We start from the raw sequence: 17558 nt of genomic DNA, 5'->3' as shown, positions 1-17558 counted from the left end.
GCCGGGCTCCCAACACGCTCTACAACCAGGAGCTGGTTAGGTGAGCACATCTCAGACATGCTATATTAGAGCACTGCACGGGCCTGATTTTTCGGCCCGAGCCCGGCCCGGGCCCGCTTTACGAGGCCCGAGCCCAGCCCGGGCCCGTAATACAAAGCCCGAGCCCGGCCCGGGCCCGGGCGTACATGACCGAGACCAGCCCGGACCCGGCCCGGGCTTGTGGTTCCAAGCCTGGGCCCGACCCGGGCCCGTGTTACTGAGCCCGGGCCCGGCCCGGGCCCGGGCGTTCATTACTAATCTTAGCTAGGGCCCGCGTGTGCATGACCAGGCCCGGCCTGTAAGAAAAAAAAAATTCTTTTTTTTTTTACTTACAGATTGTGCCGTATCTGTCAGCCTCACCTTCTAGAGGTTTAATAAGCTGCAGTATATAAGCAATAAAAGGCCGAAATCTTTGTTTCTCCCACGGGAACATCAGTAATCCGGCCCATTGCCTGTGCTACTATTTTTCTGGTGGTGCGCATGCACTTACCTTGATTTGTACGATATAGTTCTATGATGTCATTTAGCATGCAAATATACAGGGCATTTCATTTTAGCTGAACCAAATTTTTAAACATTGCCTGTGGCAGATAGCGCAATTATAATCCTTGATCTAAACTACTCGATGAGGTGACCATTATTTCCACGAGAAATCAAAACGCCTAATTGAAGAATTCACATTATTATGCTAATTAACGTTTTAAATAATTATTTTATGGCACATCTTTCAATCTACGAATTATAGCCGCCGAGTTCGCAAGGCATATCCACCTGGAACGAATTCTCAGGACTAAACCAGTTTCGAGATAATAATTTTTAAAGTGTCCGACGAAATCAATCGAATCAAATCAATTTATTGTCCAGTTTACATGCTGGACGGTCATTTTGGACTAAAAGCTACATATGTAGCTTGACATATGTAGCTGGGCACGCCATGTAATGCGTAGGATGGATAACCGGTGAACCATTAGGGTTACAGAATGGATACCTAGAGAAGGAAAGCGCAGTCGAGGTCGGCAGAAAACCAGATGGGATGATGAAGTTAGGAAATTTGCAGGCGCGAGTTGAAAACAGCTAGCGGAAGACAGGGGTTAAGGGGAGATCACAGGGAGAGGCCTTCGTCCTGCAGTGGACATGAATAGCTTGATGATGATGATGATGTAGCTTGACGTGACCCAAAAGACCAGGCAAGGCAATAGTACCGCAAACAGTGTGCACACATTCACAATAATTCACATATATTTCCAGCTATCGCTGGAATTCCTCATAGACGAAATAGCTATGAACGGAAAGACAAAGAATATTTGCATCACGGCGATTAACAGAATTGGAAAAAATTTTAACAGAATGGATTTTAAACAACACTACAATAACAATACTAGCTATACAAAACAACGCAACACCACCTATACAACATAGCATGAGACTGAATTTTACAAGATCAACATTTGCTAAGAAAACGAAAGAGGATTTACATTATATACTCAGAACCATACACAAAGGCAGAATAATAATCACATCAGATACACTACAAGCGACCAAAGTGTCAGCTGAGTTCTTTCTTACTGAAATTACCGCCATTTTTGTATCTGTTCAAAGTGAATGGTAGGTAATGCATTAACGACTGAAGCTTATAGAGTGTTCTGAAGTATGGAATGGACCATATCTCAGGATTTCTTGTGTTCGCATTAATGCGACGACGCTCTAAGGATGCTAATTGTTTTATGTAGTTCCAAGCTAATTCTGACATTGATGGCCTAATTGAATATTTAACATAATTACGCGAATTAACTTTTTAATTAATTATGTTACGGCACATCTTTCAATCTACGAATTATAGCCGCTGAGTTCGCAAGGCGTATCCACTTCGAACGAATTCTCAGGACTGAACCAGTTTCGATATACTAACTTTCAAAGTGTCCGACGAAATGCATGGGCGTTCCAGTTAACCTTTTGAGGAAAACGCTGTTTTATGCATTGAAGCACCAAAGTAACTGGCCTTAGCGCTAAAATAATGCCATAGTATTAAAACTGGTAATAGTGCGATCGCAAAAGCGGTAACATGGAAATGGTTTCAGGAGTGGTTCTTTGTATAATTTATTTTTCCTTACGCGGAAACAATGTTCGTTTTTGCGGAAAAAAAAAAGATTTGCGTAGCTTGCACTGGCGGCGCAATGCTAAAGAGACAGCGGAGATGATGGGCACCTAGCTAGTCCTGGCTTCTGGGCTAGGCTAAGCACTACCAAGTCATCCCCAGCATTTCCCGGAATTGATTTATTATTGATTGATTATCGATTAGCTATTGATTGGCTATCTATTGTCTATTGCAAGATATTGGCCACGTATTTGGGATAGGTTAAGCACTACCAACTTATCCGAATATATTGATTATTGATCAATTATCGATTAGCTATTGATTGGCTGTCGATTGGCTATCGTAAGGTATTGGCCACGTATTTGGGCTAGGCTAAAGTCATCCCCAGCATTTTCGGGAATTTATTGAATATTGATCGATTATCGACTAGCTATTGATTGGCTATCATTTTTTTATCGATATGCAATTAGTCCCCACGATTCTTAGCTAGACTTAACCAGGCTCAGCTTCGCTAGTTCACAGGTGTATGTGCTATTGCGCTTGGACCCTTTCTGCACTGCTGCTAGGATCGGCCCACATTTTTGTATTCAGCGGACACATTAGACCCGGCTGAAACACCTCCGCTGTTAAAAATCAGAACTTCATCTGTTTTACTATTTTCTTTGATAAGATATAGTCATCTGATAAGATATACAGTCAAGAGAGCGGTGTGGATCTGAGAACAAACGGGGATAACCGATATTCTAGTTGACATTAAGAGGAAAAAAATGGAGCTGGGCAGGCCATGTAATGCGTAGGATGGATAACCGGTGGACCATTAGAGCTACAGAATGGATACAAAGAGAAGGGAAGCGCAGTCCAGGACGGCAGAAAACTAGGTGGGGTGATGAAGTTAGGAAATTCGCAGGCGCAAATTGGAATCAGCTAGCGCAAGACAGGGTTAATTGGAGATCGCAGGGAGAGGCCTTCGTTGTGCAGTGGACATAAATATAGGCTGATGATGATGATGACAGTCATCTTGCACGTGTCACTTCAGCTTGGCACAGAATACATTGAAACATGCAATGCATAACGGTCGCGTGTGTTCGAAGGCCTAATTAGGCCCTTCAATGAGCGGGCCCGAGTCTGGCCCGGGCCCGTGGCTTCAAGCCCGAGCCCGGCCCGGGCCCGCGGCTTCAAGCCCGAGCCCGGCCCGGGCCCGCGGCCTCAAGCCCGAGCCCGCCGACAAACGCTTCGGACGGCCCGCGGGCCGGGCCGTCCCGGGCCCGTGCAGTGCTCTATGCTATATGGCTGCAGCACATCGCCTCGTACACTTTAAAAGGGAATCAGGACGACCATTATCTTCGTTCAATATATATAGTGACGCGTCGTTGGCGAACGTGCCCTGATCGTCTGTTTACACGTGAACCTGACTAGGTGAAGGACGCATTAACAGGAATGCCCTGTGTCATGTAGCATATACATATAGCGTGACTCTACACGCTTCCCAAGTTTCCCAAGAAAACGCCTTTTTATGCATTGAAGCACAAAAATAACTTAATATTATATTCGGGTACAACTTAAGAAGGCAGGAGAGGCCCCGCTGATGGGGGGTGAAATTTCGATGGGGGCGAAATGCGAAAACACCCGTGTACTTAGATTTAGGTGCACGTTAAAGAACCCCAGGTGGTCCAAATTTCCGGAGTTCCCCACTACGGCGTGCCTCATAATCAGAACTGGTTTTGGCACGTAAAACCCCATAATTTTTTTTTAGGCCCCGCCAAGATGACCGAAGTGCGGCAGCCGATTGCCTCCGCGACTAAAGAAATAGTCCCGCTGACGCGACTCGGCCCAGTTCGAAGCGTGGGCTGCCATGTTCTCCGGTTCTCCGTCGGCCGGGTCACTGGCCGTCGGGCTCATGACGTCAGTCTAGAGCGTGCACCCATTGGTGGAGGCTCTTGTGCATCCGCCTTTGATTTTCCAAGCGAATAAGCTGTCCGAACTCAACTGCTACAATTCGTAAATTGCAATATGTGCCGTAAAGTAATTAGTTAAAACTTAATTAGTGAAATTTTGTTGATTTGTCAATTCTGCATTACGAGGTCTCGTGGAAGTTATGTCCATCTTTTCGAGTAACCCAGCTCAAGGACTAGGATCGTGCTATCTGCCCCAGTCAGTAAAATAATAATAAAAAAAAAGAATACCCAGTATACACAGGCATGTTTCGCTGCTCTAGAGCATTGTGTATAATGAACGACGAAGGAAATCTACAAGATCTTGGATTCACAAAGTCGTTCGTGTGCAAGAACGGTCCCAGAGAATGGGCTGCGGCTTGCACTGAAAGCGCAGGCGCCGACCGATCAAAAACTGTTCTTGTGTGCAAGAAGCTTTGTGAATGCAGTGTCGCTGCGTGCAGCTTAACGTGTGTGTCGAATGGTCCTGATGTTTTGTACGACGCGTTTGTACTTACGACAGCATGGACGTCCAGGGAGATTATACGCCTTCCGACGCTGGCGGATTCATCAAGATTCAAGCGCTGAGGTGAGACACCGTTGAAATACGTTCAGACTTTTTTTTTAATAGTGCGTAGGATGAACAAATCGTAAGCGCATATTATTGCTCTGTGGCCGAAAAACTGTGTACCTGTTAAGACCGTGGCTTTAAAATACGTTTGTATGCAATTCAAGTAAAAAAAGAAGAAAAAGAAAAGTAAAAAAAAAAAATCAAGCAAGTATGCACTCAGTCGCGCAAAGCTTAGGCACAGCGAAGCTTTCTGGCTGCTACTGCTAGGTATGAACTTGGTTGCTGCTAGGTCTTAACTTGGTTTAACTTAACTATTACTAGGTATTCTCGAGCGATCATTTTCGCAGGTACCTTCCCTTTCGCGACATTTCGCGTGACTAGCGCTGGACGCGGGGCGCCTACGAGTGACAGCGCTCCTGGCATGCCACAAACGCAGGCAGGCTAACCAAGTTTGGTACAGTGCCAAGAACGCTGTCGCTTGGCGACGCCGAACGCGTTGGCGACATTTCTCGTGACTAGCGCTGGACGCGTCGGCGCACAGCGTTCCTTGCATGCCACAAACACAGGCAGGCTAACCAAGGTTGGCACAGTGCCAAGAATGCTGCTGCTTGCCGACGCCGAACGCGTTGGCGGCTAGCCGCTCCATATCAATCGACCAGCTTCGCTGTCTCTTGAGCTTTGCGCAGCCCAGTGCAAGCTTTCGCCTTTCTTTTTTTTTTTCTCCTGGTTCAGCGCGCCGCGGAGAGAAGAGAGGCAGGGGTCGTGAAGGCAAGGACCTGGCGAAGAGGAGACCGCGTGCGCATGCACGCGGTCTCCTCTTCGCCAGGTTTCTTCCCTCTAGGAAGTTGCTGCAGGCCTGCTGGGAATCCGTGAGGATCGTCAATGGTTTGTTTTCGTGTTGGCCTTCAAGGATGGCTAACGCGATGGCCAGCTCTTAGGCTTCCCTGATCGCGCAGGGGAGGGTCGATCCACCGGAGGTGACGTGGCCCCGCGGCCGCAGACCACTGCCACTGCGCCCTTATTCTTCGTCCCGTACATAGCGGCGTCCGTAAAACGGGCCGTGGTATGGAACCTGAATGTTTTCTCTATGTACTGGTATTGTACTATGTACCTCCTGCCGGAGTGTAGGTTAGGGTCCATGTTGCGTGGTATTGGGGCAATGCGATACCTGTCCTGGACGTGACGAGGTATCGTGCAGGTTTCTTGGGTTCATAGTGTTGCGGCTTTGAAGCCCAATGTTCGTAGGACCTGCCGGCCCGTGTGAGTCCGCGCAGTCTCTGTTGTTGTGAGACGTGAAGGGCTTCTGTGAGTTCGCTGAGGGTGTTGTGTAACCCCAGCGCCAATAATTTCTCACTCGATGTAGTCATCGGCAGGCAGAGAGCGCCCTTGAAAGCCATCCTCAAGAGCGTGTCGGCCTGTTTCGTCTCGGATTGTGTGAGATGGTAGTAGGACCGGCTGTATGTGATTCTGCTCACCACCAGGCTTCTGACCAGTCGGAGGGTGTCTCCTTCCTTCATGCCTCTATTCTTGGATGTTACGCGGGATATCATGCGTGATATCGTCTTGACACTGGTTTTGAGGAGCGTAAGGGTGTGGGTAGCCCGCTGGTTAGACTGCAGCCATATGCCCAGCACGCTGAGCGATGGCTTCTCTGGTATGAGGCCCCCGTTGAGGTGTACTTCGAGTTTTCGTGTTGGGTCTGTGGGGACCGTGTGGTTACCCCGGCCTCGCCAGAATCGTATGAGTTCAGATTTCTCGGGCGAGCATTGTAGTCTCCCCGTTGGCTGACGTATTCTTGGATGAGATCAGCTGCCGTTTGCAGCCGTCCTTCTTTTTCAATGAGGAACCCTTTTGTGGTCCAGAGTGTTATGTCGTCTGCGTAGAAGGCGTGGCGGAGGCCTTCAACGTCCTGCAGTTTTCTTGCGAGGCCGATCATGGCAACATTGGAGAGCGTGGGTGAGATGACTGCTTCTTGTGGTGTGCCCTTGTTGGGAGGGTGGTATACTGCAGTCTGGATCTCCCCAATCTTCAGCTCTGCTGTGCGGTGGCTTAGGAAGCTCTGAACCTACTTGTACGTTCGCTCGCCGACGCCACCTCACGATCGCGCCTCGACGGAGCAGAGCGGGCTAAAGGAAACACCAGCTGCTGCATTAGCCCGCCAAGTGTTGGTTGAGGCGAGAGGACATCGCCGCGGCGCCACATCACCCTCGCTCTCGGAAGCCTGTGTTATCCGCGCGTTCCTTGACCGCGCAAGCTCTCGCCAGCATTCTAACTTCGCTTTGGTAAAGCCAAATCAAAACGCACCGAGCAGCGCCCCCTAGATAGCAGGCCTGTGCACTCTGCTTTATTACGTCATGTTGCTTGGACCAAAATTTCCATTGCCAAGCCCGGCGTGACGAAAGCGGTGACGTCAAAATCACCGCGGCTTACTCTGGAGCATCCCCATTAGATTCGATGGCAGTAGGGCAAGGTAAAATGACGTCACGGATCGAAGTGCACCGGCCTTGTGCTATCTAGAATGCGATTTTTCGACGATTTTTCTGACGCATTTTACTTTGAGGAAATTGGTTCAGTAACTCCTCTGCGCCACACGGAGGGCCTGCTTGGTTGTGGTTCGGAACGATTTTTCGCGAAACGACGGTTGACGCCGACACTCGGTTTTTTGCGACACGGGGCCCTTAACGCTGTCGCGTTAAAATATTCGCATTTACTAATAGTGACTATTGAATTCGAAGACCGAATCGAACAGGGCACTATTTGATTCGTTATTCGAAAGTTCCGAATATTCGCACACTCCAACTTATTGTGTTAGTTGCAGAAATGTTTCAGTCAATGCGAACTATGTACGATTACTAATAAAGCTGTATTCAATCACACGCGACGGTTAATTTTGCACACAAGCATTAGAAAACAACCTCGAAAGTTAGTCACTGCTTGCGTGACAAATGCCAAAGTATCTCTGCCATTTGTAATAAACGTAAAGTTTAAGCAACTGCAATCAATCATTACATCGCCATTGCATGACTTTTATCTTAGCAGAAAGTTTCGACGAATGGAGTAAAATTCGGCTGACATTTATGCCGTTGTTCCCGGGCAGCGTACGCAAGTGCCTTGGGAGCTGCAGGTGAAATATTGCAAAGACACTTAAGACTGCTTACGTGTGGGAATGCGAAAGCATTATAGTCTCTTTGGTGAAATGTTTTTCTCCGCGCAAGCTCTCGCCTGCGTTCTAACTGCGCCTCAATAAGGCCAAATCAAAATGCGCCAAGCGTGTCAACGCGCTCGCTTGCCCGCGAGGGTTCATAGAGGGGGTTCTGCTCTCTCAGCAAACGCGACTCTTCGTCGCGCGAAAGGCCGCGGGGGGATGGAAGCAAGAGTGGGGGGGGGGGGGGGGGGGGGCACCGTTGTGTCCGCAACCAACTGCGCATTTAGCGACCCGGCGCAAGGGGATCTGGTTATAGAGTTAGTCTACTGACTCTAGAGGAAAAGCTGGGCGAAAAAAGTGGGGACCGCAATGGTGCCGCCATGTAGCTTCGAGTAATTTTTGTAGCACTTTAAATATTCAAAATATATATTATGCAAAAGGAAGCACTTACACGTAGCACGTAGGTACGGACAACGTTTGAAGTTCAGTCGGTATATTTTTTAGAACGATCGGATGGCTATTTAGAAAATTTTGATGTAAAACTTACGGTGTACTAAAGGCTGCGTGTGCAGGCGCCTTAACTATATAGATAGCGCTACTATACTGACGGAGGATCGGGATCGCGTTGCTTGAGCGCCTCGTCTTAATCGGATTTCATCGTCTGCGCATGCGCGCCTGCATAGGGTAGCAACAAGCCAGCGCCCTTGCGGTTCCCAATTTCAATACATGGGCGCTGTGGGGAACTTTTCCTCTAGAGTTGGTTATATTAACTGTATAGATCTGGTGTTTCAATCTCGCGCGCGAAAGAAGGAAAGTGGGAAGGCAGCGCGGGAGGAAGGGGGTGCGGCTTCTGCTCTGCCAGCAACTGCGCACTTTGCGCTGCTGCGAGCGATCGTGCGCACCGTATCTTGAAAGTGCACTCAGCTCCTACCCTTGAATGCGCTGTGCTTTCGCCGCGCAGTTTCCATTGAAGCGTTAGATCGCACGAATCTTCGCTCGCTGCTGCTGCCGCGCTTGCTCACGCCAGCGTTTTGACAGCGGTTGTCTGCGATCATCGAGTGTGATGTATTCATGTTTGCTTGTGCGCGCTGACACCATACTTTTTAATTCAGTTATAAGCGAATGTGTTCAAGTTTATACAGCCGATAAAGCTACTATACTTACTAAGTATAGCTCTCTACTAATTTGCTATCCTAATTGATGCTTCGCTTTTCGGGGGAAACTGCGACGTTTCTTTAGGTCCTCTTAAAAAATGCGAAGTCATTGAAAGGCATCGTACTTATTCCATTGTTGTCAAGAAAAGGGTTGAAAGCAACTTTATGGCTGGCTGTAGGAGGTATCCACTGAGGTCATCGAAGCCACCATGTCGTTGTATAGCCAACACGATGAAAAACTGTGCTTTATCTCTATGGGCATCTCTCCAGCAGAACAGTGGAAGCTGTGAATAGGACAGCAAAATGGCGTGCATGACGCCACGTGAATTGGCCTTATCTAGATGTAGTATGATAGAGTACTCGGGAAAAATATAAGCTACCAATGCATAAAAAAGGAAAAAAAAAACTAGGCCAGAACTCAGCACCACTAACTCTCTAAGTAGGCGAAAAAAAGAAAAACGAGTAACCGATGGTTGGATCGTCTACCAGCACAGCAGCACAGTTCTCTGCACTTTAGGGCACAACTTTTGTTTTTCTTTATTGCCTTGCATGTCACAGAGCTTACGAGCTCAAGCAGCTGTTTGCTGACTTTTGTTACACATGCCGAATTACTGATGACATGTAGGCCACGATTGCACGCATGCTTCTCCTCCGCCAAATTCGCTCATTGAAACGTCTGGCGCGCGCATCATGTGCCAGTTTCTCACATTCTTCCCTCGTGACAGCTAGCACTTTGATGCGCTGCGTTAGACTCCAATGCCTTCGGGATAGGCCATATTTTCTGTAAGATACATCAAAAGCGTGTGCAGTTCGCCTATAATGATATCGCCTTATTAAAGACTGTGCGCGCGGTGAGTGTCGCGATCGCTGGCCATCGACCAAAAGTACATGCGTAAAGACATTGCAAAAGAGTTTTTGTTACTGCTCAAGCGCAATGCACAAGACTTTTGACGTCAATATGGGATTTTGGTGGAGACGTGGATGCAGCGTTACACCATCGAGTCGAAAGCTGTCAAAGCAGTGGTCAGCACCTGGTGAAAATGCCTCGAAAAAAGCGAAGACTGTTTTTGTCGGCCGGGAAGGTGTGGCCATTTAAAAATTTGTATTAATTCACAAGGATAATTTTCTTTGACTATTTACAAAAGAGTCATACAGTCAATGGAAAATATTTTGCATAACTTCTCAACCGTTTAAATGCTTAGCTGCGAAGAATACGGCTGGTCCCGCAAGAACGTCCTCTTTCACAGGACAACACACCGGCACATACCTGTGCAGAAGCAATGGATATAGGATGCACATTGGACGAGATAGGTTCGAATTGGTGCGCCGTCTTCTATATTCTCCTGATTTGTCTCATTGCGACATTTTTTTCCGAAGCTCAAGGTCAGGCTACGGGCAAGCCAGTTCTTTCGGAGAAGGAGGTCATTGCCGCTGTGAAAGAGAATATTCAAGGTCTTGAGACGAATTACTTTTCCGACGCGATAAAAAAAAAGGAACACTGCTTCACCAACTGTGTCGAGCTCCAAGAGGACTATGTTGAGAAATAACAAATAAATTTAGTGGAAGCAGGCGATTTCATTACTTTTTACCTTACTTATTGAGGAACCCTCGTAGCGAACCAGCGTGAGCTAGCTAAATGTGCTTGTAATAAATTCAGTGAAGCAAATGGGAAGGAAGCGCCATATATATTTACAGGGAACCATACTCATGCGTTAAGTACCACTGTTCATACTAGCCGAATGAATATACATCACAGCTTGCTTTTGTCCCGCCTTCAGAATCTCGCAAGTCAAAGGAGGCAATCAACTTGTGCTTAACGCAAAACACTGATAAACTAAAAAAATTATGGAGTTTTACGGGCGAAAACCACGATCTGATTATGAGGCACGCCGTAGTGGGGGACTCTGGAAATTTGGACCACATTCACCTAAATCTAAGTACACGGGTGTTTTCGCATTTCGCCCCCCTCGAAATTCGGCCGCCCTGGCCGGGATTCGATCTCGCAACCTTGTGCTCAGCAGCCCAACACCATAGCCACTGAGCAACCACGGTGGGTACTGATAAACTAAACTGAACAAATGCGCGAAGGGAGGTAGCTCTCCAGATGTGAGCAGAATGCTATCCAGTGAAATGGAGAAGCTTCTAAGGATTGCCACCGAATTATGATAATTTGAGCAAGTAGTTAGATAAACAACGTGCTGTTGTATTGGTTACGCCACTATGCTTGGGGCGCGAAAATGATCTCTTGTCTCGTTATTTATTCTGAAAGAAATCTTATCACATGCTGCTGAATTATTTTTGCTACTTGTTGCGTTAATTGGTTCTCATTTTATGTCCACCTTTTTCTTTTCGCAGGCTACGAGAATGGCATCGTGTCAAGAATGCACTGAAGTAGGGACCGAGAGGCGCCAACTACATGTTCGTCCACAAATGACGACCTTGAATTGTAACCCCCCTAGGTGGACTGTACTCCAAGACGGGTTGGGTATTTGTTAGCTGTTAAAAATAAAAAAAAAAGATACAACGAAAGTATTTTACGATGACCGCAAGGTTGAATGCCTGCTCTTCTTTTTTATTATATAAGTACAGCTATAATTGCGTCGACTGCACCACCTCCCTAAGACCCTATCCTGCCCATTCCTCCCCAAATAGTAACTACCAAGAGGGGATGTTCTTGAGGGGAAGTTCGAAGTGTGGCGGGACAGGAAATACCTACCTACCTACCGACCTCCCGCAAATTGCTTTGAATGAGGCAACGAATGTTTCGGCAAAACATTTGTGGAAGGGTGGAACAGGGTTGTAGAGGAGCACGGGCGTACGAAGACGGGGAGAGAGTGGTAGTGGAAACATTACAGGAGCAGCTGAGTACCCGTATTTTCGGACGCAAGCGCTGTCGTCATCAGCCGGGTATAGAGAGGAGCGAGGGAGGGGAAGCAATGAAAACATTCCAGGATTATATGAGCACGGAATTCGTTGGCACAAGTGCTAACGTCACATGTCGGATATAAAGGAGCATGCGCATGAAGAAAGGCAAAGCAAGAGAAGCAATGGAAAGATTCCTAGATCACTTGAGAGCTCGGATTGGCTGGCACGAGCACTGATGTAACAAACTGGTTAATGAGAAACACACCCATAAAGGCAAAGGGAGAGAGGCAATGAACGTTCTAGGAGCAGACGAGTGCCCGAATAAGCTCGCGCAAACGCTGACGTCTGCAGCGGGGTAGAAATGATCATGCGCACGAAGGACGTAGGAGAGGTAATAGAACCATTCGATGAGCAGATGACTGAACGGATTGGTTGGGAGAAACTGGCACCACCAGTAGCCCAAAGTGGCTAGTGGTGACAATATTAATGCGAAGTATTCTTTGCCGCATTCTAATCAAGGCACTTTGCGGTTGGTAGCTTCCCGCTTTACCTCGTTTCGGGTCTCTTCAATAAAAACAAATACGTGGCCGATGGTGGGATCGAATCTCGGCTTCTAAGCACAGAAATACAATGCTCTAACCATTAGGCCACGATCTTTCTTTAATGCAATTCGCATTCTTTGGGAACTACACCCAGTTTGCGGTGTGTATCTAACCTCTTTCACATACAAAGAGACCCAAGTTGTCTACTAGTTATAGGCCACTAGGTATGTGCTGGCTACTGTCTTGCCGAGTAGACAATGTGAGCCACAGGGTATGCGCCCCCGAACTTGCTGCTGGCTGCTGTCTGGCGTAGTAGACAACTGAAGTCACTGTGCCCGAACAGATTCTGCACGGTGTATGTGATCTTGGCATGTGTCAACTGACCAATCTTCGAGGATGAATGTGCCACTGTGACACAGGGGGTACATAGCCTAAATATTGTATGTTAAAGCGGTAGTGTCCCATCTGCAACAGACACCTAGCTCCGCCATGAGCGTGGCCATTTCATCGAAAGCCGTTGCAACGAAGTCGCAACCAGGATACTAGGGATGGTGGGTATTGCTACGAAGTTTCATGTGAGGTGCAGTGATTACGAGATATACTTCGACGTGGTATATCATTCGGCATTGAGGTTGGAAGCGAGATTGCCACTTCGTCTGTCTACTGTAGTGCCCATAAGGTTGCGTGACTCACGGATGACCTGGGAATGCAATAATCATCATATCATATCAAACATATAACAAAATACGCACCAATCATAAGAAAAACTGTTCGTCACATTAACGCCACCAACCATTTCCAAAGAATGAGTGAACCACCAATTAGAAATTAAAAAAAAAATATTAGTCAGCGACATTAGGCCACGATCACACGAACACTTTTGTCACGCGAAAGGCAACTAGCCCTATGAGACGTTTCTCGCGTGAGACACATACCCATTTCTTGAACTCTTGCCTTGTGACAGCTAGCGCTTTCAGACACCCTGTTAGACTGCCCATCCTTCGGGATCAGGCCACATTTCCCAGTATTTTACTCCTCCCTGCTAATGCTATGAGATGCTGTGCGACAATTCACTATCACCCTAATATTGTCCTAGGTCGAACAGATTTTAACATTTCTTCGCCGGAGTACAAATGTCAATGTGGTTTTTACATAGAGCGCATTACGCACGATAGTATAACACTTAGTCGCAGATGGCGTCACAATACGTGTTTAGCTTCCACCTGTCCAGTAGAACCCTACAAAGGGCATGCAGTAAACTCGCGTCGTATGACCGGAGTACAAATTATTCCATCGCTATCATATGATCGTAGTCACCATTGTCATCGTCTTGCTGCTGTCGTGACACACACACACACAACTTCTCACCTTGCCCAAGCACGTTCGTCCACCTGGTAATGCTTTGCGGAACACCAAACGATGCCGCATGGCTAGTTACTTGCAAAAAACTTCGCCTAACATCGATACCCACAGTGCGTGGGATCTGCGTATTTTTTTCACTCTTGGGTTGACAGAAGCTCGAACATTGCCTTGGGTTAACGTATGCACACTCGTAGTCCACTATTTTCTTGGGTACAAGATTCTAAAACTTTCTGTTATAACAAAATGTTTTGCTGGATGCATCGCTTCAACGCGAAGCACTCGATCGTTGCCTCATTCACGGCACTTTGCGGGAGAGAGAGAGAGAGAGAGAGAGAGAGAGAGAGAGAGAGAGATAGAGAGAGAGAGAAAACTTTATTTTGATAAGGCACGGAGAAGCGTCGATCTCCGTGGTGGGTGGAGCGTTCAGTCCAGGGCCCCAGCGGCGGTGGCAGCACTTTCGGCTCTGGCGATAAGCTTTCGCTGATCCTCCAGTGCCGAGCTGGTCAGCACCATCTCCCACTGCTCGTGCGTTGCGTTTCGATTTGGGGAGTTATTGGGGATATTTTGGCATGCCCATGTGGTGTGGTAGAAGGTAGCTCGCTCTGTACAGAAAGGACAAAGGGGCTGATAAAGGGTGGGGTACATCGCGTGAAGGAGCGTGAGGTGAGGATAGGTGTTGGTCTGGAGTTGCCTCCAGGTCGTGGCTTCAGCTCTGGTGAGGGATGGGTGGGGTGGCGGCATCGTTCTTCTCGAAAGGCGGTAGTGCTGCAGTATATCGTAGTAAGTTTGTAGTGTGTCTGGACTTGTGTCTTCTGGCGTCTCTTGCAGTGCCCGGTTGCAGTGACCTCGGGCTATCGTGTGTGCACGATGGTTTCCGCTGACGCCTTCATGTCCCGGTGTCCAAATTATTGTGGTGCGGGGTATTTCGTTGAACTGCGAGGTTTTCTTTCGAGGAACCCGGTTGGGTTTCCATAGTAGCGAATTGCTACATTTGGGTGGATGTCTCAGTTTCTCTTTAAGGCCGTGTAGAATATCGCATGTGATTTTATGTCGATGGCCATTCGCGTAGGCTCGACATGCTGACTGACAGTCTGTAAGAATATATAGTTCTTCGTTTTGTCTCGTCGCCGAGATGGCGAGGGCAATAGCGGCCTCTTCGGCTGCGGCGACGTTCTGCGTACGAACGGAGGCGGATACCAGTTCTTGCTGTCTGTGTCCAGACACGCTGATTACCATGCCCTCTCCATTCGGGTACATAGCCGCATCTGTCCAGCGAGCCGTGGAGAGAGTGCCGTATCTCCTTTATATTGTTATCGCTCGTGCTTTTCTCCTCCCCAAGTGATATTCCGGGTGCATGTTACGCGGAACAGGCGCCACCATTATTTGCTCGTGTAGGGACTTGCGGAGTACTTCTTGATTGTTGGTTGTCGCCACGGGGTATTGCAACCTTCGAAGTGTTGCTCTGCCTGTTCTAGTGAGGTTGAGGCGCGTGATTTGCGCATGTCGGTGTGCTTCAATTAGTTCTTCTAAGGTGTTGTGGATGCCCAGGGATAGAAGTTTCGTTGTTCCGGTGAGTGGAGGAAAGCCGAGGGCTTGTTTGTACGCTTTCCGCAGTAACACATTGCGGGAAGTTGGTAGGTGGGTAGGTATTTCCTGTTTCGCCGCACTTGTAACGCGTTGGTCGGTCTGTCAACGCTTTTCGTAATCCCAAACGATGCTGTGTAGCCAGCTACCAATACATTGCTTCGCATAACATCGTTTCCCACAGTGTGTGAGGTTTGCTTCATTTTTTTTTCAGCCGCAGCTCTCAAGCCTTGGCGTGTGCTGCGCAGGAAGAACATGAAATATGTGTGCCGTGTTTCAGTTATTTTATTGAAACACTCTTCTAAAATTATCCGTACAGTGGGGATGTAATGGTTGGTTGCGCTTGCTTACATTTTACGTTTATTACAAATGGCAAAGAGATACTTCGACAACTGCCACGCCGACAGCGAGAGCTATCTTTGAGGTCTTTTTCATGCGCTTGCATGCGGAATTATCGGTCGCGCGCAACTGAGTTGAATGAGTGGTTCACCTATTGCTTTTACGTATTTAACATTGAATGAAACATTTTTGCACTGAACACAAACAATGTACAGTCGCGATAAAAGTCTGGAGACCACAGATGTCATGATTTTTTTTTTTGTACCATGGGGATGCATGCTAAAGTCAAGGGGTACAGCCTGTTTGCACTTGTTCGACCAATGCAATTCGTAGAAACAATTTCATGTTGCACGGCTGAGCTAGAAAGAATATAAAGTTTTGTTGATGTTGCCATGTCTATTTTTGTTCCTGATTGCGCATAGTGCCTGGTTGCGTGTATTGTCACAGTGGTATTGTGCCATCGTCGAGCCACGCAAAATACATGAATAATAAGGAATCCCTGGGTTAGTCCTGCGTGTTATCGCCTTATCCAAGAGAAGAACAAGCAGTACAACTCATTTGTCCGTATACTAGAGATCTCGCTGCATTCCTGAAGTACAAAGTGTATTTCATTAAACTAAACAAAGATATAAGGAATGCCGGAACTCCCTACTATATAGATATAACCGTATGCACGTCAAGCTTAGTAGAAGAAGCTGTCTATTCATTTAAATCCTATGATTCCCAATTTACTTTACAAAATACCCGTGAATGGCTCTGATTTGAGCAGTCTGTTATTGGGCGATTGCTTTAATGACACCTTTGTGACTTCTACAAAGACACATTTTCATAACGAACCAGTTAACCTGATAGAATTTCATAAGTCCCACTGTATTTCTTGCATAGTTTTTCTCTTTCATGTTCTGTTCATATAATATACGTATGCACAGATGTCGATTTCAATGTGATTTTGGAGGTGATCGTCCTCATCTGCATGTTCGACGTTCCAGCTCGCTTAGGAACGTTAAGCGCATAGATGACAATAACGTGAAAGAAGACACGTCCTCGTCACCTATGCTCTCAAACGGTTCTAAGTATCTCATATCGCCAAGGCCGAACGTCCAAGCTCGTCAAATTCCAGCATGTATCGCATATATAGCAGAGTAGGAGAAAAGAAAAAGAAATGTTGGGAGGTGATTTAATCTCTAATCTAAATCGAATAAAGACAATAATGTCTTCCTGGGCGAGTTGGCGACAACAAAAGGGTGTATGAAACGTGTAGTTTATTATGAGAGCCGTGCTGGAGCGATGTTTCATCGGCATAAACTACAGGTTGAATCGTCTTCCAACATTTCGTGAGCAGTTAAGATCATGATCCCAAAATCATAATTGTCGTAAGATTAATTAAAATCATAATTGGCATAATCACCATCATCATTATCACCAAGTCATCCTAAACTCGGCTCTCAGAATAAATGATAAGGTTCGTCATCATCATCATCTTTGTCATATCTGTAGACTGCGCTATCTTCGAGATCAGCTCAAAAAAGTGGCTAGAAACAGACATACCCGATACGGAAAAGTGGTGGTTACTTGACGAAGAAGATATTGCCTTTAAAATGATATAGGGACTTAATGGCTCACGCCATGAAGAGTGCCCTGAAAGAAAAAGGAAAACATGAAAATAAATAAAGAAAGAAAGACAAGCACGAAAGAAATGTTATGGGGATATTGCAGAGCGCGCCGCAAGGTACGTGATAGGAAAGGTGAGTCAGGAAAAGAACGTCTGTCGCACGTGTTGGCAAACGCGGTCATTTTCGTTGCCGAGGCTGTGACACTGGGTAATATTGCTCCGGTTGTCAGTGCTGACTGGATGCTGAGAAAAACGAATGCTGGCCAACGCGTAAGCCAAATGTTCGGAATCATGTTCGGAAACATGTTGTCAGGCTGTT

General features: G+C 47.0%; 1 protein-coding gene across 1 annotated transcript in view; it reads left to right on the top strand.

Annotated features, from left to right (window-relative positions):
• Positions 1–12237, top strand: part of LOC119436069 (argininosuccinate synthase-like) — a 23545-nt gene extending 11308 nt beyond the window's left edge. Inside the window, exons 5-7 of the mRNA XM_037702815.2 lie at positions 1–40; positions 4589–4654; positions 11291–12237. The exon at positions 1–40 is cut by the window's left edge and continues 117 nt beyond it. Of these exons, the coding sequence (XP_037558743.1) occupies positions 1–40; positions 4589–4654; positions 11291–11330 (146 nt within the window). The 3' untranslated portion in view covers positions 11331–12237. The remainder of the gene's footprint in view (positions 41–4588; positions 4655–11290) is intronic.
• The last annotated feature ends 5321 nt before the right edge of the window (positions 12238–17558 follow it).

The sequence above is a fragment of the Dermacentor silvarum genome, chromosome 1, assembly GCF_013339745.2.
Source record: "Dermacentor silvarum isolate Dsil-2018 chromosome 1, BIME_Dsil_1.4, whole genome shotgun sequence".
Taxonomy (NCBI): domain Eukaryota; kingdom Metazoa; phylum Arthropoda; class Arachnida; order Ixodida; family Ixodidae; genus Dermacentor; species Dermacentor silvarum.
Note: the sequence above shows the minus strand (reverse complement) of the source record. Positions and strands in the feature narration are given on the sequence as shown.